Genomic DNA, 25,569 nt, shown 5'->3' with positions numbered 1-25,569 from the left:
TTCCCTCTGTGTCTTTCCCTATCTATCTTCTGTTTTGGTTTCCAACTCCTGGCAATAATCTATTGAATCTATGAATTCTCTACTATATAGGTTTGCTTTTTCAGTATCTGTTAAATAGTGTTCACCCCCTTCTCCCACCATTGTAGGAATTTGTGGATTCCTTTTCCTTTTTGATTCCTCATAAATGAATATAGCTTTTTCCATTTCCCTTTGTGGTCATTACCCTCCTGAAGTATGCCATTCTTATAATTCTCTTTTGCTTCCTGTTTCACTCTATTCAGTTTCCTTATTAGCTGTTTTCTAGTTTCTCTACTCTCCCTACCCTCTTTGATTTTCCTGTTTACTATTCTACATTTTCTTTTTAATTTTCTTATTTCCCTTGTGTAATAAACAGGGTCTGAGGTCATTTTACTCTTCTTAACAGGTACAAATCTCTTCTCTCCTTCCCAGATGATTCCTTTAAATTTAGCCCAAAGTGTATCCACATTACTCCCTTCACGTATGTAACTACTGAATTGTCCGGTGGTATTTGAAGGTGCTCAAGTACGACAGCCTCGTGTCGGTAGATTTACTGGCACGTAAAAGAACACCTGCGGACTAAATTCCGGTACCTCGGCGTCTCCGAAGACCGTAAAAGTAGTTAGTGGTACGTAAAGCAAATAACATTATTATTAACAACTGAATTGTGATTTAAGGTAAGTCCCAAATTCATCAACTTTAGTTTTTCTGTACAATTTCTTGTCTTGTTTAACCCTCTTATTAAGCCTTTTTTGTACGAGTCCTACATCCATTATTACAGCCTTATGGTTTCCTATTCCTTCAATTACCTCAGTTTTATCAACAATTTCCCATGGTTTAACCATGAATACATCTAGTAAGTTATTGAGACGAGTCGGTTCTTGTACTACTTGTGTAAATCTTCCCTCCCAAATTAACTTATTTGCAACTTTCTGTTCATGGGCTTCACTTGCAGCTCCATTCCATTCAACTTAAGGCAAATTTAGATCTACCCCAATTATTACCATATCATTATTATTGTTTTTATGAGTATAATCTATTATTTTCTCAAATATATCCATGTCTCTTTCCTCTCTTCCAGCTCTGTATGTTCCTATAATTCCCACCTCCTTCATATTATCACAAACTAATTTTATGCCTAATATTTCATCCCTTTCATCGGTAAACCATTCATGTGAACAATAAGTTTCCTTCACCAGAATAAACACCCCCCCCCCCCTGCCTTTTTATCTCCTCGGTCTCTACGATAGACTGTGTACCCTTCTGGAAATACTTCTCTATTACCCATCCCTTCTCTCAACCACAATTCCATTCCTATCACCACATCAGTCTCATAAGATTCCATCAATGTACCGGATTTTAATTGTTTATTTACTACACTTTGACAGTTTACCAAGAGCAATCTCAGACCCCCTTCCTTCCTAAAACTTGACTGTTGCAATTGGGTAACTTGAAATTCCTTACTTTCCTGAGTTTCATTTTCTAGTTGACTGAGTCAGCTTGAAGTACAGCTGGCTCTTTCTACTAGTTTTCCTGGTCATTATTTTAACTCAAGGGAGTTGCCTGTTTTACAGTACATATCTTTAATAAAATCTAGAACAATATTTTGCTATCTTTCGTTTACCTGATTTGTTAAGATGGAGGCTATGTTTTGTATAACAGTATCTCTCAAAACTGCTGCATTCAATAACCTGAGTATTCCAGAAATGGTCAGTGTGATGAATCCTCTCAGCCGATATTTTGGCTCTCTAGATCGGGGTCCCCATCTCACCATTAGATAGCTCCTCAATTAAAGGTAATCACGTAGGCTGAGTGAAACATTAACCAGACTTATATCTGTGTAAAACTGTCTGACCTGGTCGGAATCGAACCCGGGCCTTCTGGATGAGAGCAAGGCATGTTGGACCACGAAACACCATTATTTACCAGTACGCGAGTTCAAAATTTCGATACTTTATATTCAATTTTACAGGGGAATCTTCGTCAGTTTCCCGTAAAAACTTCTTTCAGTTCAGCAACTTTGATTAGCCAAACTCTTCGAAAAATCAAATAACGCCAAGCCAAATGACAATCGACCACAAGTAGTTTTTAATTCTCTCATCTAATAAAATAAAACACATTAGACACAAAAGCGCCCAACATGATGGCGAAATTCCTTCTTTTCTTAATCTTTCATTGTAATTTGGTCTCCGGTATACTGTTTGTGGGCAGTTTCTGGAAATCTTGTACCGCGTAAATTAGGTCTACATCGACTTTTAAAGGTTATGTTGAACTCGAAAACATAGTTTTGAATGTAAGTATCGATTCTCGGAAGTTCTCGAATGCATTATATTCAATAGGGAACATGCATAATTTTCAAAATTATTTTTTTTGAAAAGTACACCAATGAAATAGTATGTAAACGTATTGCATTGTGGTAAGTTGCCTTGTTTTCTACCATTAAAAAAATATTTAATAGTGCCTTTCCGCAAGGCGAGTGAAACGGCCTCTGATGTAAGCGGCGCGCTGTGACGTCACGATCCAGTACCGCATACACCTCTACCAGCCGTTGTGCATCAGCCGTTGCTAAAAGCCGATTGTTTATTATTCATGATCGCGAATAACTTTGAAATGACAGAAGAAGGGTTCAAAACAGCACAGTCAGACAATCTACCATGTGTAGATGTCATCATTCTTGAAAAATAGTGACTTTTGTGGCTGCAGAAATTCGCGGATAAAAAGCAAGTTTGTAAGTGGTGTCTTTTATATACGTGCAATGTACTGTAACCCATAGTATTAGGATAACAACGAACCTGGATAGATATCACATCACTTTCAACATTTCGTTCTAGACTGAAAGTAAGAAATCGGATTTCAGCACTAACATAAACATATAGGTAGCATTATAGTACTAGTCCGCCTCTGTGGTGTAGTGGTTAATGTGTGCCACTCCCAGAGGCCCGGTTTCGATTCCCGGCTCTGCCATGAAAGTTGAAAACAAATAGTACGACGGCTGGAACGGGGTCTACTCAGCCTCAGGAGGTCAACTGAGTAAAGGGGTTTTGAATCCCACCTCAGCCATCCTCGAAGTGATTTTTCGTATTTTCCCACTTCTCCTCCAGGCACCTAAGGCCACGGCCGTTTCCTTCCCTCTTCCTTGTCTATCCTCCCATCATCCAACAAGGCCCCTGTTGAGCATAGCAGGTGAGGCCGCCTGGGCGAGGTAATGTCCGTCCTCACCAGTTGCATCACCATACCCAAAGTCTCATGTTCCAAGACACTGCCCTTGAAGCGGTAGCGGTGAAATCCCTCGCGGAGTCCGAGAGAAAACCAACCCTGAATGATAAACTGATTAAGAAAGAAAGAAAGAAAGAAAGATCATAGTACTATAGGGCTATAATCTATCATTCCCAAAAAATATATATATATATATATATTTATGGTTGGGATAACTGACCTACCCACTTCCGAGGCCCATGAAAGAGAAGGTATCTTTGTGGAGGGAAAAGTTAAACATGATACAGATAAATATGACTTCATCTAGTTTTCACAAGTCGGGCTGAGTGGTTCAGATGGTTGAGGTGCTGGCCTTCTGACCCCAACTTGGCAAGCTTGATCCTGGTTCAGTCCAGTGGTAGTTGAAGGTGCTCAAATACGTCAGCCTCGTGTCGGTAGATTTACTCGCATGTAAAAGAACTCCTGCAGGACTAAATTCCTGCACAACGGCGTCTCCGAAAACCGTAGAAGTAGTTAGCGGGGCGTAAAGCCAATAACATTAATTACATTTGGCTTTTAACAAGCTGAGCATATCAGGCAAGAAAAGTGTCCTGGTGACATTTTAGTCGTTCAATGCATGAAAGTCTTTTGGTGCTGTGAATTTTACTTTTTTTATTTGCTGTTTGCTTTACGTCACACCGTCACATGTAGGTCTTATGGCGACGATGGGAAAGGAAAGGCCTAGAAATAGGAACGAAGCGGCCGTGGCCTTACGTACAGCCTCAGCATTTGATGGTGTAAATTGGGAAACCACGGAAAACCATCTTCAGGGCTGCCAGCAGTGGAGTTCGATGCCCATTATCTCCCGGATGCGAGCTCACAGCTGCGCGCTCCTAACCGCACGGATAACTAGCCCGGTATTTTTACCCTTCAGTTTATTGCTTGGCTTGTATAACCTAGAACTTAGGCTAAGTTGGATAATATTTTAAACACCAACATCACTATTTTCACCTGTGTGGAATTATGTTATTTATTTCATTAATATTATGATAATTATTATAACTGAACTTTGTTAACTTATAAGACCCCAACAGACAAGCATTGTTTTTGTGTAGAGTTATACATTTGTTAAATTCACGTTTCATGATGTACACGCCTATTATTCGTTATATTATAGAGTATTTTGATATAGCATAAATTTCTTTACAAATTAAGCTCTCCAATAAAGACATAAATAACTGTCGCTTGCCAAGATAAATTGGTAGATTTAGAGCTGTCAAAATGGTTCATAACCCTTTTGATTTATCATCTTGACATGGATCACCCAAAACATAGGTTAGGTTTGGAGAATACTTAATAATCAGCGTTAATTAATGCACTGTTCATTACTTTCATATTCCAAGATGTAATTGAAGCATTTAAATAAACCATACATACATACATACATACATACATACATACATACATTATCATTATAGACTGTTATGCCTTTCAGCGTTCAGTCTGCAAGCCTCTGGGAATTTACTAAACGTCGCCACAATCCTCGATTTGCAACTAGTGTAGTGGCCTCATTTAGTTCTATACCTCTTATCTTTAAATCGTTAGAAACCGAGTCTAACCATCGTCGTCTTGGTCTCCCTCTACTTCTCTTACCCTCCATACCAGAGTCCATTATTCTCCTAGGTAACCTATCCTCCTCCATTCGCCTCACATGACCCCACCACCGAAGCCGGTTTATGCGTACAACTTCATCCATCGAGTTCATTCCTAAATTAGCCTTTATCTCCTCATTCCGAGTACCCTCCTGCCATTGTTCCCACCTGTTTGTACAAGCAATCATTCTCGCTACTTTCATGTCTGTTACTTCTAACTTATGAATAAGATATCCTGAGTCCACCCAGCTTTCGCTCCCGTAAAGCAAAGTTGGTCTGAAAACAGACCGATGTAAAGATAGTTTCGTCTGGGAACTGACTTCCTTCTTACAGAATACTGCTGATCGCAACTGCGAGCTCACTGAATTAGCTTTACTGCACCTTGATTCAATCTCACTTACTATATTACCATCCTGGGAGAACACACAACCTAAATACTTGAAATTATCGACCTGTTCTAGCTTTGTATCACCAATCTGACATTCGATTCTGTTGAATTTCTTACCTACTGACATCAATTTAGTCTTCGAGAGGCTAATTTTCATACCATACTCATTGCACCTATTTTCAAGTTCCAAGATATTAGACTGCAGGCTTTCGGCACAGTCTGCCATTTAGACCAAGTCGTCAGCATAGGCCAAGCTGCTTACTACATTTCCACCTAACTGAATCCCTCCCTGCCATTTTATACCTTTCAGCAGATGATCCATGTAAACTACGAACAGCAAAGGTGAAAGATTACAGCCTTGTCTAACTCCTGTAAGTACCCTGAACCAAGAACTCATTCTACCATCAATTCTCACTGAAGCCCAATTGTCAACATAAATGCCTTTGATTGATTTTAATAATCTACCTTTAATTCCATAGTCCCCCAGTATGGCGAACATCTTTTCCCTCGGTACCCTGTCATATGCTTTTTCTAGATCTACGAAACATAAACACAACTGCCTATTCCTCTCGTTGCATTTTTCAATTACCTGGCGTATACTGAAAATCTGATCCTGACAGCCTCTCTGTGGTCTGAAACCACACTGGTTTTCATCCAACTTCCTCTCAACGAGTGATCGCACCCTCCCTTCCAAGATGCCAGTGAATACTTTTCCTGGTATACTAATCAATGACCGGGCGAGTTGGCCGTGCGCTTGGAGGTGCGCGGCTATGAGCTTGCATCCGGGAGATAGTAGGTTCGAATCCCACTATCGGCAGCCCTGAAAATGGTTTTCCGTGGTTTCCCATTTTCACACCAGGCAAATGCTGGGGCTGTACCTTAATTAAGGCCACGGCCGCTTCCTTCCAACTCCTAGGCCTTTCCTATCCCATCGTTGCCATAAGACCTATCTGTGTCGGTGCAACATAAAGCCCCTAGCAAAAAAAAAAAAAAATCAGTGACATACCTCGATAGTTGTTGCAATCCTTCCTGTTCCCTTGCTTATAGATAGGTGCAGTTACTGCTTTTGTCCAATCTGAAGGTACCTTACCAACACTCCACGCTAATTTTACTACTCTATGAAGCCATTTCATCCCTGCCTTCCCACTGTACGTCACCATTTCATGTCTAATTTCATCTATTCCTGCTGCCTTATGACAACGAAGTTTGTTTACTATCCTTTCCACTTCCTCAAGCATAATTTCACCAACATCCTTTTCCTCCTTCCCATGAGCTTGGCTGTTTGCAACACCACCATGTTGATTTCCTTTTACATTGAGATGATGTTCAAAATATTCCCTCCACCTCTCCAGTGATTCCGTGGGATCTATTATGAGTTCACCTGAATTACTCAAAACACTGTTCATTTCCTTTTTCCCTCCCTTCCTAAGATTATTACTGTCCAGAAAGGTTTCCCTGCTGCTTGACCTAGCCTTTCCAGGTTATTACCAAAATCTTCCCATGACTTCTTTTTGGATTCAACAACTATTTGTTTCGCTCTGTTTCTTTCATCTACGTACCAATCCCTGTCTGCCTCGGCCCTTGTTTGGAGCCATTTCTGATAAGCCTTCTTTTTACGTTTACAGACTGCTCTCACTTCATCATTCTACCAAGATGTTCGCCTTGTCCCATCTATACATACAGTTGTTCCTAGGCATTCCCTTGCTGTTTCTATTACAGCATCCCTGTATGCCACCCATTCACTTTCTATATCCTGAACCTGCTTACTGTCTACTGTTCGAAACTTCTCGCTAATCATATCCATGTACTTCTGTCTAATTTTCTCGTCCTGGAGACTTTCTACCCTTATTCGTTTGCAGACAGATTTCACTTTCTCTACCCTAGGCCTAGAGATACTTCGTTCACTACAGATCAGATAGTGGTCTGTATCATCGAAAAATCCGCGAAAAACTTGTACATTCCTAACAGATTTCCTGATTACAAAGTCAGTTAAGATGTAGTCTATTATGGATCTGGTACCCCTAGCCTCCCATTTGTAGCGGTGAATAGCCTTATAGCATTAGCTTCCATATCTTCCCCACATTTACCAATCACCATTTCGTATCCTTCAGTTCTATTCCCAACTCTCGCATTGAAATCGCCCATTAGCACTATTCTATCCTTGCTGTTGACCCTGACCACGATGTCACTCAATGCTTCATAAAACTTGTCAAATTTCATCTTCATCTGCACCCTCACATGGTGAATACACGGACACAATTCTTGTCCTAATTCCTCCCACTGACAAATTTACCCACATCATTCGCTCATTTACGTGCCTAACATAAACTATGTTGCGTGCAATGGTATTCCTGATAAAGAGCCCTACCCCAGACTCTGCCCTTCCCTTTCTAACACCCGTCAAGTACACTTTATATTCTCCTATCTCTTCCTCATTATCTCCCCTTACCCGAATATCACTTACTCCTAGCACATCCAGATGCATCCTCTTTGCTGACTCAGCCAGTTCTACCTTCTTTCTTCCATAAGCCCCATTAATATTGATAGCTCCCCATCGAATTCCATTTCGTTCGCCAAGTTGTTTCCAAGGAGTCCCTCGCCTGTCAAATGGGAGTGGGACTCCATTACTCCCATAGGTCCGAGGCTTGTTTAAAGTGTTCTCAGCTCGGTAAATTCATGAAGCAGGATGCTGCCCTACTTGCACATAGTCCAAGTGAGGATCTCTCCTCTAACGGGTTATGGACCACCGGTGAATTGTATAGTCCTAGTCGCCTGAGCACAAGGAGGGCCACGACTCAGAATATGTCCGAGATGCCCACTTCCATTCCATAGCAACTGGTATCCCGACTCTCAGGACCACTTACTAGGCCACTCAGCCGTTGCCCTTGGTTCACGAACTAGGACGTGACTACAGTAACCCACAAACATGAACCATCATAAAGCATCATACATTAAAATTTCAAGAACAGCTGACATGGAAAAGTGATTGAAAATTCAAAATAAATTCATCTTACGTTAAAATCTTCAAAAAAATAAACTGTAGATATTTCTGATATATCACCAGCATTTCTGAGGCTCACCAAAATCCATTTCTCCCTAGTTTTGTCGTCTTTGGAACATTTATAAACAATTTGTTTGGGATGGTATGCGGATGGTGCTATTGCACATCGGAACTCTACAGCATTTCTAAGTTTTCTGCATCACTGTCTGCGCAGGATTCATTTTAAGTCTAAAATATACCACTCAGATTATTATCCAATGTATAGACCTCGAATTTAACCATACCAGACACTAACATAAAGTAGAAATACGCGAAGTGTGTCCTGCTTCTCACTATGTGTTATTTCGTCTGCTAATTCAGTCAACCTGTACGATGACGTCAGACCAATGAGATCGCGTACTTGCGTCACGTGACAGGTCCGTACATTGATTTAGATTTTTATCATGTTTGGAGTTATTATTTGTACATTCTGATCACATTTTTGAATTCTGCATGAAATTTTGTATCAGATTAGCATATTTTTAATTAAAACCCCGGTTCATGCATGTTTCCAATTCTGCCCATCACTAAGCCAATCAAATTGGAAAGATAAAAGAAATATCATCAAAACTTCAGAAATTATGGTTATTCGTGACCTTCAGGTCATCTGGAAAGCTCGCTCGCTGCATATGTCAGTACTAGTTGGATATGATACAAAACATTTAAGTGTAACGTGCGCAAATAAAACGACTGCGTTTTTTGGTATTTTGACTCTAAAACTAAAATTTGCAGTCATACATTAGGATCTAAACAGTAATAGGCAATCCCAAGACCTCCCATGGCTTTCTTTTTCAATGTAAGGTGCAACATCTATTCTGGTCTCGCTAACATAATCGTGTACGATAATATTAAAATGCTAAATTTGTGTTAAGAAGGAGCAGTTTCGATTCCTGCCTGAAAGCCCAGTTACTCTACAGTGCCCTGAGGAAAGTGCTGAAAACCTATTCGGAAGTACGATCGAAAAAATGTAAAAATATAAACATCTAACCCTGGACATAATGTGGACATTTTATAAGTGCGAACATTTAACGAAACTCGTTCCGTCTTCAAGCAGAGCTGTCGAAATATGCCGTGTCTCCTTACAATTGTTGTGGCCACTCTCTGCTTTGTGATTTTCCGAGATTCTCTAAATACCACCAGAATACGATGCTAAGATGGTCCCTTATGCAAGTTCACCGCTGATCGCTTTTCCAGGACTGGTACAGTACTTCCTCTAATTATCGCAATGACCTTGCGTTAACGCCAAGATCCATACTTATGCCATAGTCGTCCTTTCGTGAGATATTTATTAAAAAACTATTGATAGAGGATTTAGCGTTGATGGGACTGGAATTTCTGGACGGTTGATCCGGGAAATCGTTTCTTCGGGGAACGGATAATGCAGAATTTTTACAACGTAATTTAATTACGATGCTCGCGGGACCACGTAATTTGAACACATATTCCGGGAAAGCGTAGTTTCCGGGAACGGATAATCGAGGTTCCACTGTATACTGCATCTGGTCTGATGAATCAGTGCCTGCTATATACTTATTATAGTTCAACGTAATGTCTGGTTTCATCATTATCTGACGATTTCTTCTCGACGGAGTTTCGGAAATTACATCTGTGGAAGCGGTAGAGAAGAACTTGATTTTTCTATGTTTTCTTTTCTCTGAACCCACAGAGAAGCAGAAAGACCTTCCGAAAGAAACGAATGTCCCCAACATTGAATTTCTGTAGAATCTAAAGAAGTAGAGATTTTCTGTTTCGTCTGATTCTGCCAGTTATGTAGGTTCCAATTGAATGTAAATTCTCAGCTAGTGGAATGGATGTGAAGAAATTATCACAGAAAACATGGTACCTTTTGTTCAAGTAGTTGCTTGTAGAGAGATTTTTTTACACCAGTGTAAGCAAGACCATCTTTTCTAATTTTTTTTTTCTTTGTCTTCTACAATTTTTGCACCACTATATGGATAGAAACGCCGAGTGTTAGGCGGCGAGAAATAACCTGACACCCTCAGGGAGCCAACGGCTTCGGGCGGATGAGCTCCTTGAGGAAGGGCGGTGGTCCCTCATTGGAGGAAATGCCACTGGAATCCACTGAAAACCTGATGTCGGGCAGCAGCACGATCAGTATCGACTTGATGCACAGAGCAATTCATGCTCGAGATGGGTCAAGAGCGGGGAGCCTCAAGCGTCACCAGAATGACTGGTTTTTTGGTTGTGGTACTGCGGTGTGGAAGAGAGAGTTATCTCACTACACTATTATTCCTATGAACACTATCATGATAGCTGCTTTAAATGGATCTAATTCGTCTTGCGACCCGGCTGACAACCTGCGCTTTTGCGGTTCCAGGCTGCAAAGTGTGAAATGTGCTACTGGGCATGTGCATGTAGGCAACCAGGCTGCATATGCGAAATTTGCGACTGGAAGAACAAAGCAGAATGTGGGTACTTGGAATGTGAGAGGACTTTTAGCTTCAGGAAAACTTCTCCTGATAATACAAGAGCTGGAAAGGTATAATATAGGAGTGGCTGGGCTAAGTGAAACTCACTGGAAAAACAATGGCCATTTTAGGAGTGGTAATCATTGGGTCTACTTTTCTGGAAATGAAGAAAAAAGCAGTACCGGGGTCGCAATTGTAATCAGTGACAAACTGAATGGCCTAGTGAAAGGATATAAACCTGTTAATGATCGCATTATAACACTAAGTCTCAAATGCAAGCCACTTTCAATCAACATCATTCAGGTTTATGCCCCAACAGCGGATGCATCTGATGAAATAATCGACCGCTTCTATCAAGATCTTGATGCTACTGTTTCAGCTTTTCCAAGCAGAGAAATAACTATTGTTATGGGAGACTTCAATGCCAAAATTGGTTCAACACAACATGATGAGCATGTCAGAACATCGATAGGAAGATACGGAATTGGAGAAAGAAATGAACGGGGAACAGGCTTCTTCAGTTTGCAATTCAAAACAGGTTCACTATAACTAATACAGTCTTCAAGCATCACATACGGCACATGTACACATGGACGTCGCCTGATGGTCAATATAAAAATCAGATTGACTACATCTTGATCAGTTCAAGATGGAGGTCTTCTGTAATGGACACCAAAACTTGTCCAGGTGCAGTATGTGGCAGTGATCATCAGCTTCTTAGAACAGAAACAAGAATAAAACTTCAAACACCAGTGAAAAGATCACACAGGATACCACAAGTAGTTAATATATCGTCTTTCAAGGAATCATTGGCGCGAAGAGCCTCCATATTACAGGATCCAATAACAACTGCAGAAGGGCTGTGGAATGTGACAAAAAACTGGATAGAGTCCTCTTTGAATGAATCTCGAGTACCAAATACTAGAAGGCAACAGTGGATCTCTGACTTGAGCCTTCAGCTTGTAGAAGAAAGAAGGTGCCTTAAAAAATCTGGCATTAACACTAAAGAAAAAAGAGAGCAAATGTCTGATCTTGATAGAAGGATTCAGTCTTCTTGTAGAAGAGATAAGAATAATTTCCTTAATAACATTTGTTTTGAGATTGAAGACCATGCAAATCAAAACCACAGCAAGGATCTTTTTGACAAAATTAAAATAATCACTCGAGAATTCAAGCCATATTCCTGGAATATACAGAACTCAAAGGGGGATGATGTTGTGGATATAGAGAATGTTCTGGAAACATGGAGATTGTACTGCCAGGATCTGTACAGTGAACAATGTCATGCACAAGACCAAGTGATGATAGACAAGCAGTCAGATCCTGAACCTGACATCCTTCGAGATGAAGTAGAAATGGCTTTGAAAATGCTGAGAACTGGAAAAGCGTGTGGACCTGATGGAATAAGTGCAGAAGTCTTGAAAGCTACAGACGGTGCTGGAATTGAAATGCTGTTGAAAATCTGCCAAGCAATATGGAATTCTAGAAGATGGCCCGAGGAATGGGTACAGTCAATCTTTGTCCCATTCCACAAGAAAGGATCGAGGAAAAAATGTGAAAATTATCGCTGAATTGCTTTGATTTCATATGCCAGTAAAGTTATGCTTCATATCCTGCACAAGAGACTCCGGGCATTTCTAGAGTATCAAATTCCTGAAGTCCAGACTGGATTTATGAAAGGAAAAGATACTCGAGAACAGATCTTAAGCCTAAGACAAATCATAGAAAAGGCTAGAGAATTCAATGTTCTGGTATATCTGTGCTTTATTGACTACCAAAAGGCCTTCGATACTGTCAAATGGAACTCTCTTTGGAAAATTTTTGATGACATGGGTTTGCCACTCCATTTGATTGATCTCCTCAAGTCCTTGTATAAGGAAAATACAGCCACTGTGAAGATTCAAAACAAACAGTCTCAGCAGTTTCGTACAAGGGCTGGATAATATATAAGTAATAATAATAACAACGTAAATGTTTCCACCTTTTCAATACTAAAATATATTCACAAAATTATAAATTACACGGTACTAGTTTCGACCCATCTAGGGGTCATCATCAGCCGTATTGGAGCAAAGATCACTTTTGGCGAAATCCTAAGAAAATGTTATTTTAAAGAATAACAAGTGAAATGAGATATTATGGTAATAGTTAATAATACAAGGAATATACATATTAAGAGGTTTTTAACAAAGAATAAAGTATAAATGGGGTGTTGTAAAAATTATAATCATGGAAATCAGTAAGTTCTTGTGTTGAAATGACATATATAAAATTATATATGGCTTAGGAAGAGGGCTTAAGGTGGGGCTGAAGGGTGCGGGAGAAAGTGTAATTGTCTTGGAAAAGTACCTTTGATTAAATTTAGGATTGAGTTTAGGTTGGCTGCATTATTGTTTCTGAGGAAAGTGATAAATAGATCGAAGAGTATGTTGGGTTTCTCTGAGATTTCATTGAGATTGTGACTGGCATTAAAGTATTGGTCTAGTACCGTGTAATTTATAATTTTGTGAATATATTTTAGTATTGAAAAGGTGGAAACATTTACGTTGTTATTATTATTATTATATATTATTCTCAGTTCAATGCGGACCAAAAACATGAAATTCATAACCATTAACAAGGGCTGGATTTCGCCAGGGATGTATCCTGTCACCGTTACTTTTCAATATCTATGGTGAATATGCAATGAGAACTGCATTAGATGGCTGGGACAAAGGGTTTTCCATTGGGGGATGCAAGATCAACAATTTGAGATTTGCTAATGACACCACCTTGATAGCATCATCTGAAGAGGAGTTGACAGAGCTGATCAAGAGAGTAGAAGAAGCAAGCCTAGAAATTGGATTACACCTAAATCGACAGAAAACCAAAGTCATGATTGTTGATCGTAAGAACAACAACAGTCCACATATCAAACAGATTGGAGGGTGTGAAGTTGTACATCAGTATGTATATCTAGGCTCCTTACTATCCAATTCTGGTGGTTCCAAAGATGAAATAAAGCGCAGAATTGAAATAGCAAAGGTAGCAATGATCCGTCTGCGGAAGATCTGGAAAGATAACATCACCACCATTAAGACAAAAAAGAAGCTCGTTGAATCTCTAGTCTTCTCAGTCTTCTTGTATGGCGCAGAGACGTGGACCATCCTCAAACGTGATCGTGAACGGATAGAAAGCTTTGAAATGTGGTGCTGGAGGAAAATGTTAAGGATTGCTTGGACAGCTCAACGCACGAACACATCAATCCTGAACCAACTTCAGATAAAAGTTCGTCTATCGTGTAAGGTCTCTCAACGGATTGTACGCTACTTTGGACATATAATGCGCCGAGAAGGTAGTCTACAAAAGCTGATTGTTGAGGGTAAAGTCCAGGGAACCAGACAACGAGGACGAATACCAACGCGATGGATTGACATGGTGAACGGCCCCCTACTGTGTTCTCTCAGAGTAACCACATTGAAAGCTTTAGATAGGGAAGAATTGCGGAGTATGGTTCATCGGCTAGAGGGCTGAATATTATGATAGTCACGACACCTCAGTCATGAGGCAAAACGATGAAGAAGAAGAATATGGATAGAAACCAAGACAGTAACCCACAACAGAATTGCATACCATCCAGAATTTGATTCCCCATTGGTGATGATTATTTGGGAGATATTGTAATAACTAGGTACGTGATTTAGTTCCAATCAAAGACTCATTGATACTAAGCTGCTAATGCGGAGTGTAAAAGTGCCTAAAGGTCAGATTTGCATGGTCTACTATGGGCTGAAATTTTGCGTATGGATCATATGAACGATCACCACGTGGAGAAAGTTTGGAATTATCTACCAGGTGAAAAAACTGGAGAATAAGTTGAAATCTACAGCGAGAAAACTTTTGTTGGAACCGTGGTGTTTAGCATGGAACCTTTTACTGACAAGTAGCTAAATATGGATGGTTTGCGAATTATGCCCATGTTCAAAATACAGATCACAAATGCCGTCATATCCGGCAATGTTACTGGTTTTCACAGTTTTGCTCTGGATTTCAGCATAAGATTGGGATGGGAAATGAGGAACTGTTGAGCATAGCAGTTTGTTTCTGTCACAAGAATATTGAAGAATGAAGTAGTAAAAAACAAGGAAAGATATGACGATGTCTTTGAATCTGATGGGGGACAATGTGTAGGACTCTGTACTTCCATGAAAGGTGTAAACTGAGGTGGATCATCCTCACCTACCTTTATTTCCTTCCAGTCATCAATGTTTTCATGATCACTATCACTGATATTATGACCATTTGTACCATTATCATTTTCCTGGTATGATGTTCCTGAGTCACTATCACATACACTATTATCAAACTCGCTTTCACATTCTTCAAAGTCCAAGAAAACTTCCCCTTCCTCCGAGGATTCACTTAAAACCGCTAATTTCTTGTTCTTCAAGCCGAGCACATTTACTGCTGGACGCCGCCATGTTTTATGTCAGTCAGCTGTCTCACTCCAAAGAAAATTTAATATTTCAAAGCCGGGCTGAGTGGCTCAGACGGTTGAGGCGCTGGCCTTCTGACCCCAACTTGGCAGGTTCGATCCTGGCTCAGTCCGGGGGTACTTGAAGGTGCTCAAATATGTCAGCCTCGTGTCGGTAGATTTACTGGCACGTAAAAGAACTCCTGTGGGACTAAATTGCGGCACCTCGTCGTCTCCGAAAACCGTAAAAGAGTAGTTAGTGGGACGTAAAGCAAGTAACATTATTATTATTATTATTATTATTATTATTATTATTATTATTATTATTATTATTATTATTATTATTATTATTATTATTATTATTTCAAAGCAAAATATCTACAGACTCTTCCAAGTGGCCAAATGAGAAAGCTGAAAGGACCCTGCTATTGAGAAAGTATGACATTAGTGCCATCTAGCGATTACAGAAGGAACTATGTTAAGTTAAGCGAAGCATTGATTATATCAACGCCGGCACTTCTCGCATAATTTCCAAGCGTTGATATAATCAACTTTGGCACTCAAGGAGTTAAACTGTTAGTTAAGCGTGGGTCTCTTGCTATAACAGACATTCCTATATTCAACTATATTGGTATTTATCTTACAAGAATGTTAGGGAAGTAAAACATCTGCATGTAAATGTACATTCAAACTCAATTCTCGTTACTGTGGTTAACTGATATTAAGAATGGGTGCTCGTTTGGCAGTCCTCACCGGCATACATATCCATTGGTAGTGCTGGAAATGGAAACTAAATGATATCATTATGCTCTTTTCTAGATATATGATGTTGTTTCTTTGAAGTGTGATTGTAAATATGTGTTTATGGTTAATTTTTTAAAAAATACTTTGATCGGTAAAATATTGTTGAATACAGGTTCGAGGAAACGCTTACCTGATGGACTAACGAGGCGTGGTGATATCAATGTTTTGCTGCTTGGTGACCCGGGAACAGCCAAATCACAGCTTCTGAAGTTCGTTGAGCGAGTTTCACCAATTGGAGTGTACACTTCTGGGAAGGGCTCATCTGCAGCAGGTCTTACTGCCTCAGTTATGCGTGACCCTGTCACGGTAATATATCTCAATAAATTTGTTTCTATTTATATTAAAAGGTGAGAAATAAGGGGAAAGTTCCAACTTTGAGCTGGGAGATGCAATGCTTAGTATAAGGTCATGCAAGTTTGTCTCTCCTCTCTCTCTCTCTCTCTCTCTCTCTCTCTCTCTCTCCACTGAATTCAACTCTGTAATCAATAATCTTTAGTATCAAAAGCAAACATTCTTCGGTAGCTAGGTAGATTAGAATGTTGAAAGAAATAATATTCCACTAGTAATTGATGTATTCACAAACATTTTTGCTGTACTCGGCAAATGGGAACATGAATATTTTTGCACTAACATTACTGGGTCCTCTTGTCATCTGAGTAAACACTATCACATACACCATTTCTGCACTCACTTCACGATCACTTTCTTTGGTTTTGCAACTGATATTTATAACTTCTGAGACTGCATTATCGGTCAGTTATAACACGGGTATGCATTTTTTTCCCCCTTGTTGCACAGGGTTGTTTCTCATTTTTGTGTGTTGAATTCTCATTTGCTTGCTGGTTTTTCCTGTCACGTTAGATTTTCTTGCCCTCCAAAAAACTAGGCTAAATATTTAATATTTTTTAATGTTTAAGTGTGATGAAAAATGCTTGAAACCATGCAACTGATGATTAAATCTCTACCATACAGATAACACCGCAGTTAAACATTAGTCACAAAACTACAAACATACCTTAGGAAAACTATTTTCTCCTTCGCTGTTTTGGTAACGAACACTGAGTCAAATTGTGTTTGTGGTCCTGTTGAGGGTCTTGTCTCTTATGAAACACCAACACCTGTCAGCTATCATGGATACATCCCTTCGATCCTGGTACCTTGTTTCCATGTTTTTAATGGAATCATTCACCCTGCTCCCTAAGTTTTATGGGAAGAAATGAAGAAATGAAGAAAATGTAACTTCAAGTCAATATTACATCCAAGAGTCTTATATTTTTCAAATATGGTTTTCACGATGTGCTCATACAGTAAAATACCAGTATAACAAAATTTTGGGGACCTCTGAAATTAATTTGTTATACTGAAATAAGTCAATTCTTAAGAACTCGCCTAGTATTATATCCGTTAGTTATTATTTTTTTTTTTAGGGGCGGAACTACGAGGTCATTTGCCCTGTTATATCAGCTGCAGGATCTATATAACTTCAAAATACCGTTATAATAATAAGAGTTACAGTACTGACAGATGTTTTCAGAAAATCTATTTTTACATTGTACCAGCAAGTCTACACACTGTTCCAGAACATTATTTTTTGAAAGAGTCTGATTTTCTTCTGAACAGATCCAGACTCAAAAGCTCGTTCCAAATAGTCACCAACCACTGCACATGAATTTAAAACAGATTCTGGCACATCACTTCGTGACACAAGAAAATCTTGAAGGCTACGTGCCATGTCGATCACAATCATTTTGGGGGTTGTCTTCCTCTTCCTCCTCATCGCATGGATCTCTATCATTCATAATGTCCTCCACAATTTCCTCATTGGTGATTTCTTTGTGGACTATTACATCACTATCTACATTGATGTAGTCAGACTTACCGGAGGTGGCACATATAACGTTGTACATAAACACTTCCAATTCTCCTCGGTTTCCACATCATCCAACACTTCACTTTCTGTGACGTCTTCTGTAATAACCACTGCAGCTTTTCTAAAGCAGTTTGTGATGATGTCTGCATTCAAGGATTTCCATGCAGCATTAAACATCTGCATTGCTTCCAATATATTGATGTTAATGTCTCTATTCGTGGCAACGTTGCACAGCATTCGACGGACTACACGAGCTCGGTAATGCCGCTTTACTACATGAATTATACCCTGATCCAGCGGCTGCAGAATTCAGGTTGTATTTGGAGGCAAAAATAAAACTTTTACATGCTCCAAATGGCGAGGCACACAATTATGAGAAGAGCAATTGTCCAATAATAGAAGAATTCTCCTCTTTTCGGCCTTCATCCGACGTTCCAGCTCCAACAACCACTCTTTGAATAGCACAGATATCATCCATGCCTTAAAGTTGTGCCTGTATTCACAGGGCGGATGTTGCACCCCGTAGAAGCACCTTGGCTTCCCAAACTTCCCAATTATGAGAGGTGGTGGTGGTGATTATTGTTTTAAGAGGAAGTACAACTTGGCAATCATCCTCTATATAACACTAATCAGAGGAGAAAAGTGGAAAAAAAATATGAAAATATCGGCCAAAGGAAGGCAAGGGCCATGAAGGGCATGAAGATGAAAGACTCCCTAGGCCTCCATACGTAATACCATCGGGGTCTGAAAAGAACAAGAGTTGACCTAGGGAGGTGGGATAGGATAGATGAAAGTGAGGAGCCTGGAACAAGTGGAAGCAATGCCAGGACTCAGCTAAGAGCCCCGTGGTGGCCAAACCACACTCCAAAGTTCAGAGCCCCTGGGGCGCCTTTTAGTCGCCTCTTACGATAGGCAGGGGATACCGTGGGTGTTATTCTACTGCCCCCACCCACAGGGAGAAATTATGAGAGGCTTCAGTTTGTCCGTCCCTGTGGAATTGGTGTACAAAAGAGCCGTGATACGTTCTTTTGAACGTTTGCCCCCAAACACTTATTTCCCTTAAAATCAAGGGTCTTGTTCGGCATTAGTTTATAAAATAACGCAGTTTCGTCTGCATTATAAATGTCTGCCGGCGAATATTCTTTCAGGGCATCCTTTAGAGTCTCCAGCCGCCATGAAAACGCAACTTCCTTCGGGGCATCGTTAGCTTCACAATTTATAATTTTGTGGGATATGCCATATCTCTCCCAGAACCTGTGAAGCCAGCCAGCACTACCCATAAGCTCAGGTGACCCAAGCGAACGTGCAAAAGATCGCGCACGCTCACATAACAGTGGGCCATTTATTGGAATGTTTTTACTCCGCATTTCCACAAACCACGTATAGACTGCTTGGTCCACCTCCTTGTAGTCGGCTGTCCTGATCTTCGTACGCTGTGGACCTAGGGCGTCAGCATTAATGTTTTCCTCTGTCTTACTTTTCTGTTTAAAAAAAGTAGAAAGTGTTGACGGACTAATGCCATACTTCTTCGCTACATCTCCTTTCTGTCCGCCTTTCTCTACTTCCGCAAGTATTTTACGTTTTTCACTTAACGAAAACTGCTGTCCTTTCTGCTTATCCATTTGCGATGATATGTACTTATTTATTTAACAAAATGCACACGAACTTTGCAAGTTTAATGATATAACCTTAACGGCAAGAAGAAGTAGTTCTCCAAGAGAGAAAGAGAAAACAAGCAGAAATCAGCCCGGATTTTTATTCATCTGATGCTATGATTGACCGCAGCTGGACCGGTCCAAATAATGACATGAGAAGTCAAAGAGAATGTGAGAAGTGCTTTGAATGGGCTTACGCGAATTAAATACGAAGAAGAAGAAGAAGCATGCAATGCATGATTTCATCGCGTTCATTGGTGGATTACAAACATTGCGATCCTACTCAGCCAATAGTGTGACGTCTTAGATTGGTTCATGGGCGAAGCCTATTGGTTGCGCAAAGTGTAGCGTTCATTGGTGAATTGCAAACTTGGCGCTCCTACTTAGCTAATAGAGTGATGTCTTACATTGGATGACGGGCGAAGCATATTTATTTATTTATTTATTTATTTATTTATTGAATAGCCCACAAATGTGCATTAAAAGAAAAAATACATTAATCTTTCGCATATTCTAGTGAAGATTTTGTTCTCTTGTTGCACTTACTGAAATGATAGCGATCGCAATGTTTATCACACAACGTACACACACAGTGTAGGGACAGTTCATGAAAGTCTGATCGCCGGTATAGACCAGCCTATTCAAAGCACTTCTCACGTCATTATTTGGACCATTCCAGCTGCGGTCAATCATTGCATCAGCTGCTGCTTGTTTTCTCTTTCTCTCTTGGAGAACTACTACTTCTTGCTGCGTATGTGAAAGCTGCATTCTTATTTTCAAATCTTCCAGTAAAAAAGTTTCTTTGGATAATTCATATGCAAGTCGTGATGGTGACATCTTGGAGATGCCCAGTGTTTGTTTCAGAAATCTGGCCTTTACATTTTTAATAGTTCGAAGGTCAGACACGGTTAGTCTTTCCCAAATAAGTTCCATACCATATGTGAAAACTGGGCGAAGAGTATTGGTTACACAAAAGCGATTGCCTTCTCGATCGCGTACGGTGCTTAGCCTATATGGAAAATGGCGATCATATCGTCTGAATAACAAAATAATGTAACAAGAAAAATGTTGGTCATAAAACAGGATGAATTTTGGTTTTAATTTGAGAAAATATGGTCAAACTGCTAAAGAAAAGAGCTCAATTTTAATTCGTTAAACTGAAACTACGAAATTCGTTAAAATGAAATATTCGTTATACTGGTGTTCGTTACAGCAGAATTCTACTGTTGATCATCTTTAACATTGTGTAGCAACTTGTTGATAACATCTGTGAATGAGTCCCATGCCTGGACCTCTAAAATTTACATCCTTTATGAGTTGGTGAATCTGTAATCCTTCAAAAGAACCCTTCTCTTGAAAAATTGCTTTGCTATACCTAATTGGTATGTAAAGGGGACAATAAAACTGTTTGAGAGTCAGTTAGTGGGATGTAGTCCCTGGCATTAATTGTTTTCTTTCTGTTTTCTTATGTGGGTCTTGAGTCCCACTCACATAGGAAGCACGGAAATTTATTGTACACACCTTGTTGTCCCAATAAAATACCGCACACCTTTCAAAATAAAAGAAGTCTTTTAATAAATACCCATATAAGTTAAAAAACAAGAAAGGCTTTTGTACAGCAAAATCCTTTGTCTTCACTGTACTACTTTACGGTTGTGAGAGCTGGACTGTTGGAAAAAAAGAAAGAGATTCATTGGAAGCAACTGAAATGTGGATTTGGAGGAAAATGACGAGGGCATGCTGGACTGAAAAAAAAGAGACAAATCGAGATGTTCTAAAGGATATCAATGAACAACAGAGACTGAAAAAGAATGTGGAAAAAAGGAAGAGAAAACCTGTCTGTCATATCCTGAGACATAATGGCTTCCTAGTAAATATCTTTGAAGGAAAAATACTACGAAAGAAAAGAATAGGGAGACCGAGGAAAACATACTTTGAGGATGTGAGAAACTTGATGGGATGTAAAAACTACAAGGAAGTGAAGTGAACAGCAGGTTTGAAAGCAGAATGGTTGCAGCAACAAGGCTTAGCCTTTAGTGTATGATGATGATGATGATGATGATGATGATGATGATGATGATGATGATGATGATGATAATGACACCTTAAGATCACTTCGCACATACCACTTATGTTTATATTTAATTTTTTCTAGAACATTAGATTAATTTTGATAAGTTTCCGTAAGGAATATTGAATGAGCCGTTGGAAATGAAGCAAGAATATTGCCATTGTGCAGAAAAATACCTTTTAGACTTCTTTTGCTAAAGTCTGTAAATACGAGTAGACACAAACTGCTTCAAGGTGATCAATCGAGCCACTGATATCAGAACAGTGCACTAGTTCCCCTTCCTTTAGAAAATATTTTTTGAAAACTTCTTCAAGATATCTTTATCAGGAGGAGGTTGTTCCAAGACCTAAAAGATTGCAGCCTAAAAGTTCACTCTTTTCTTTGGTTGAGATCCAAGTCACATACCAAATCACTTAGTTTGGACTAGCTCAGAGGACATGGCTTGTCATCATCTAAGTCTGGGGACAAATATAGATCTTCTTGTGAGCTCATAGTGCAAGAAGTTCTGCTATTCCCCCTGGCAATGCCTTAGGTGGATGTGGTGGAATAAGAACATCTGGTCCATATGGCACAGACCTTGCCGCTGAACACAGCTTTGGATATATAATGCAGACTAATTTTCCTTATTGAGCCCAGATATTTTAGACAGACAAAAATAAGTCATAATGATTTTGTTGTTCATGCCAAACCATTGAAACTCCAAAGGGAAGAGATGAACGAACTCGGTTATTCCACTGTCTTAAAAAAATTTCTACATATGTTTTACACACAATAATCATCATCATCCTCATTTTCCCATTTCCAGCTGACACCAGGTGGGAGCAAATATGCTTCCTCTCCACTTTGTTCTGTTGTTCCACCCTCCTTCTTCCGACACGATGTTCCATTGTTAAACCATTTCCATGACATTGTTTGGCAGTAGCTTGTCCGTGCCTGACAGAGTCATCGGTACACCTAGCGGCACTGCAACTTTTGATGTCAGCTGTTGGTTGGGGTTTGCCTTTCTTGTTTCCAGTAGTGCTTTGACGAGCTCCACATTCCCCCTGATTATCGCGAGTGTGAGTGGAGAGTTCCCAAGGTAGAGTGCCTCACAATTTGCGTTCCCCTTCTCCACCAGCATTTGTAATGTTGTCTAAATTAGTATCTGGCCGCATGTGTAGGGCATGCAACACGTTTTTCCCATTACACTTGCAATCGCCATCATCTGTGAAATCAAGGGTTTTGTCATCTTCACTGTATTCCATCTTTGCCTGAACATTTGGATTGCCTCTGTATTCAAGCAAAAGTTCACACATTTCAACTGTCTCTTGAAAGGGAACCATTTGTGCTAGTACATGAAGTGGACTTCGACCTCCATCTAGGAAATTGGAACCATATCTGCTTAGTTCATATAGGCTATTGTTACGATGGGCTCGCCACACCCAAAGGCATTTTATACCTACTGCCAGGTTCAAAATTAGGCCGCCCCTAACATGGAGCCCGACGCCTTTCGTAGCCGCCCCTCTGGAGTACAGACGCTACGGGTTTGCCCCTTCCGCCATCTCCACCGTACGGAAGTCCACCTACTCCACCGTAGATGCCGTTAAATTCTTCACTTGTAACCCTGAGCTGGGACCCATACCAGATGTTACACACCGGGTCAGTGTGCTCTGGGACTCACATAGGCAGGGGCGCTACTCCCTGGGTAGGGCTGCCTCTGAAAAGGGTCCCTACCTGCTTTCTAGGTTTTACACACAATATTTGGATCAAAATAATTGTCTTGATCTCCTAATTTTATTTCAAATAGCACAGATGCAAACTCTTGATAAATGGGGTAATGTTTCTTTTCTACTGCTTATCACGTAACATCCACACCTGTAGAAAAGAAATGTTCACTTTTTTCACACAGTTTTCTAACTTGCTATTTTTCCAAACACACTCAGGAAGTGAGGGAGAGAGATTCCTGCAGTTACATTAGAGGAGGTATAAATTTATTTTACCTCTTCCTTATCTTTATTGCTTTAAGATAACTGAAACAGTTAAGTGGTAAGTTGGGGGGGGAAGATATCCTCAGTGAAGTAATCAGACAACTTGTAAATGATGATAGGGTTGCATGCAGGATTTCAAATTATTTTACAATATTACACTTTTCAATAAATCATGCAGCAAGTGGAATGTACAGTGACCCATTACTAGAATGGCAAATATTTAGTTTTGTGTTAAAAATGGAATTGTGCATTAGCTGAAGGTGACTTGCAAAAAGTAGTAGTATTTTCAAAATCACGACATCCAATTATTACATAAAATATTTCTTTGCTGTGTATGTTTTTTGAACCAATGATAACATTTTTATTTTGAATAATTTACTGCAAAGTAATCAGACAACATGGTTCAATCACATTTATAGTGCTTGTTTCTGCAGTAAAAATCATCACTTCTGCAATGGTGGTAAATGTTTTATGGTGTTACAATGGTTGGTCTCAGAAATAGAATATATTTTTATAATATACATAGTAATGTGATTATTGGTATTGGTGATACCAGCAAAAGCCGGCCCCGCGGTGAAGCGGTAGCGTGCCTGCCTCTTATCCGGAGGCCCCGGGTTCGAATCCCGGTCAGGTCAGGGATTTTTACCCGCATCTGAGGGCTGGTTCGAGGTCCACTCAGCCTATGTGATTACCTATGTGATTGGTGAGATAGCGGCCCCGGTCTAGAAAGCCAAGAATAACGGCCGAGAGGATCCGTCGTGCTGACCACGCAACACCTTTTAATCTGTAGGCTCACGGGCTGAGCAGCGGTCACTTGGTAGGCCATGGCCCTTAGGGTCTGTTGCGCCATGGGGTTTGGTTTGATAAAAGCAAAATATGTTATTCCTAGAAAATCCAAATCTCTTCATAAAATTCTTAAGATGTGCAATATACAGTACAGTAAAATGTCAGTATAGCAAACTTTTGGGGACCTCAGAAATTAATTTGATATAGTGAAATTTTGTTATGCTGAAATAAGTCAGTTCTTAAGAACTCTCCCATTGCTAAACTTGTTGAAGAATCTACGTTATTTCAACATGAATTTACACATAGAAAAAGAAACCCTTAATACTGTACATATTAAATGAGCGGAAAATTAGGATACATACCGTATAATCTTGAATACCAACCGCACTGTTCTTTCGAAAATATCGCTTCCAAAATTTGGTGCGGGTCTTATTTAAAATTTCGGAAAATTTATCTTTCCGAATGCACGTAAATCGGGCATCACCGCCGGCATGGCTTAGCAACAATGCTCTATCCGCTCTCAGTATACGCCACTTCCGTGCTTGGCGGTCAGCCTCAAGCACGTTCTCGGAGTATCAACATGAATTCCACAAAGCGTTTGCGATCTTTTACTGCGAGTGAGTAACTGAAAGAAGTTCGGGAGCCGAAATTATTGGAAATCGTGCCGCCGGTAGGAAATACAATATTGACGAGTCATGTATTTGCGGTTGGAGAAAGAAGAAAAATGTGCTATTAACATGTAGTGGTGATCATAGAGCTTTTCGTGGACTGAGTGTACAGTTTCCAGAAATTGAAAAAAAAACTTTATAAATGTGTGACAGAAAGGCGGGAATTGGGATATGGTCTGTGAACCAAAATGTGTCAGCTAAAGGCATTAGAGATCTCAAAGGAACTTTCATTGGAAGGGTTTAAGGCAAGCCGAGGATGGGTTTGTAATTTTTATAAAAGAAATGGGTTGAGCGTACGAAGGCGTACCTCAATTTCACAGTCTCTTCCTGGTGCCTACGATGAGAAGTTATTGTCGTTTCAGCGTCACATAATTCGGTTGTGGAAGGAAAATGCATATTTGCTTTCCTGAATTGGCAGTGCAGATCAGACGCTAGTCTACTTTGAAATTCAAGGTTATAAACTTCATTATTGGTTCCTTATTGAATTAAGATTACATATAATATACAAAGTTTATTCCACCTACTCAATACTGTACAGTAATTGCAATGTTTATAAATACATTACAATATATT

General features: G+C 39.8%; 1 protein-coding gene across 1 annotated transcript in view; it reads left to right on the top strand.

Moving 5' to 3' along the window:
- Mcm5 (Minichromosome maintenance 5) overlaps window positions 1-25,569 on the top strand; it is a 216,612-nt gene that overhangs the window by 96,227 nt on the left and 94,816 nt on the right. Inside the window, exon 8 of the mRNA XM_067136830.2 lies at window positions 16,092-16,285. Coding sequence (XP_066992931.2) covers window positions 16,092-16,285 — 194 coding nt within the window. The remainder of the gene's footprint in view (window positions 1-16,091; window positions 16,286-25,569) is intronic.

The sequence above is a fragment of the Anabrus simplex genome, chromosome 1 (assembly GCF_040414725.1).
Source record: "Anabrus simplex isolate iqAnaSimp1 chromosome 1, ASM4041472v1, whole genome shotgun sequence".
NCBI lineage: Eukaryota > Metazoa > Arthropoda > Insecta > Orthoptera > Tettigoniidae > Anabrus > Anabrus simplex.
Note: the sequence above shows the minus strand (reverse complement) of the source record. Positions and strands in the feature narration are given on the sequence as shown.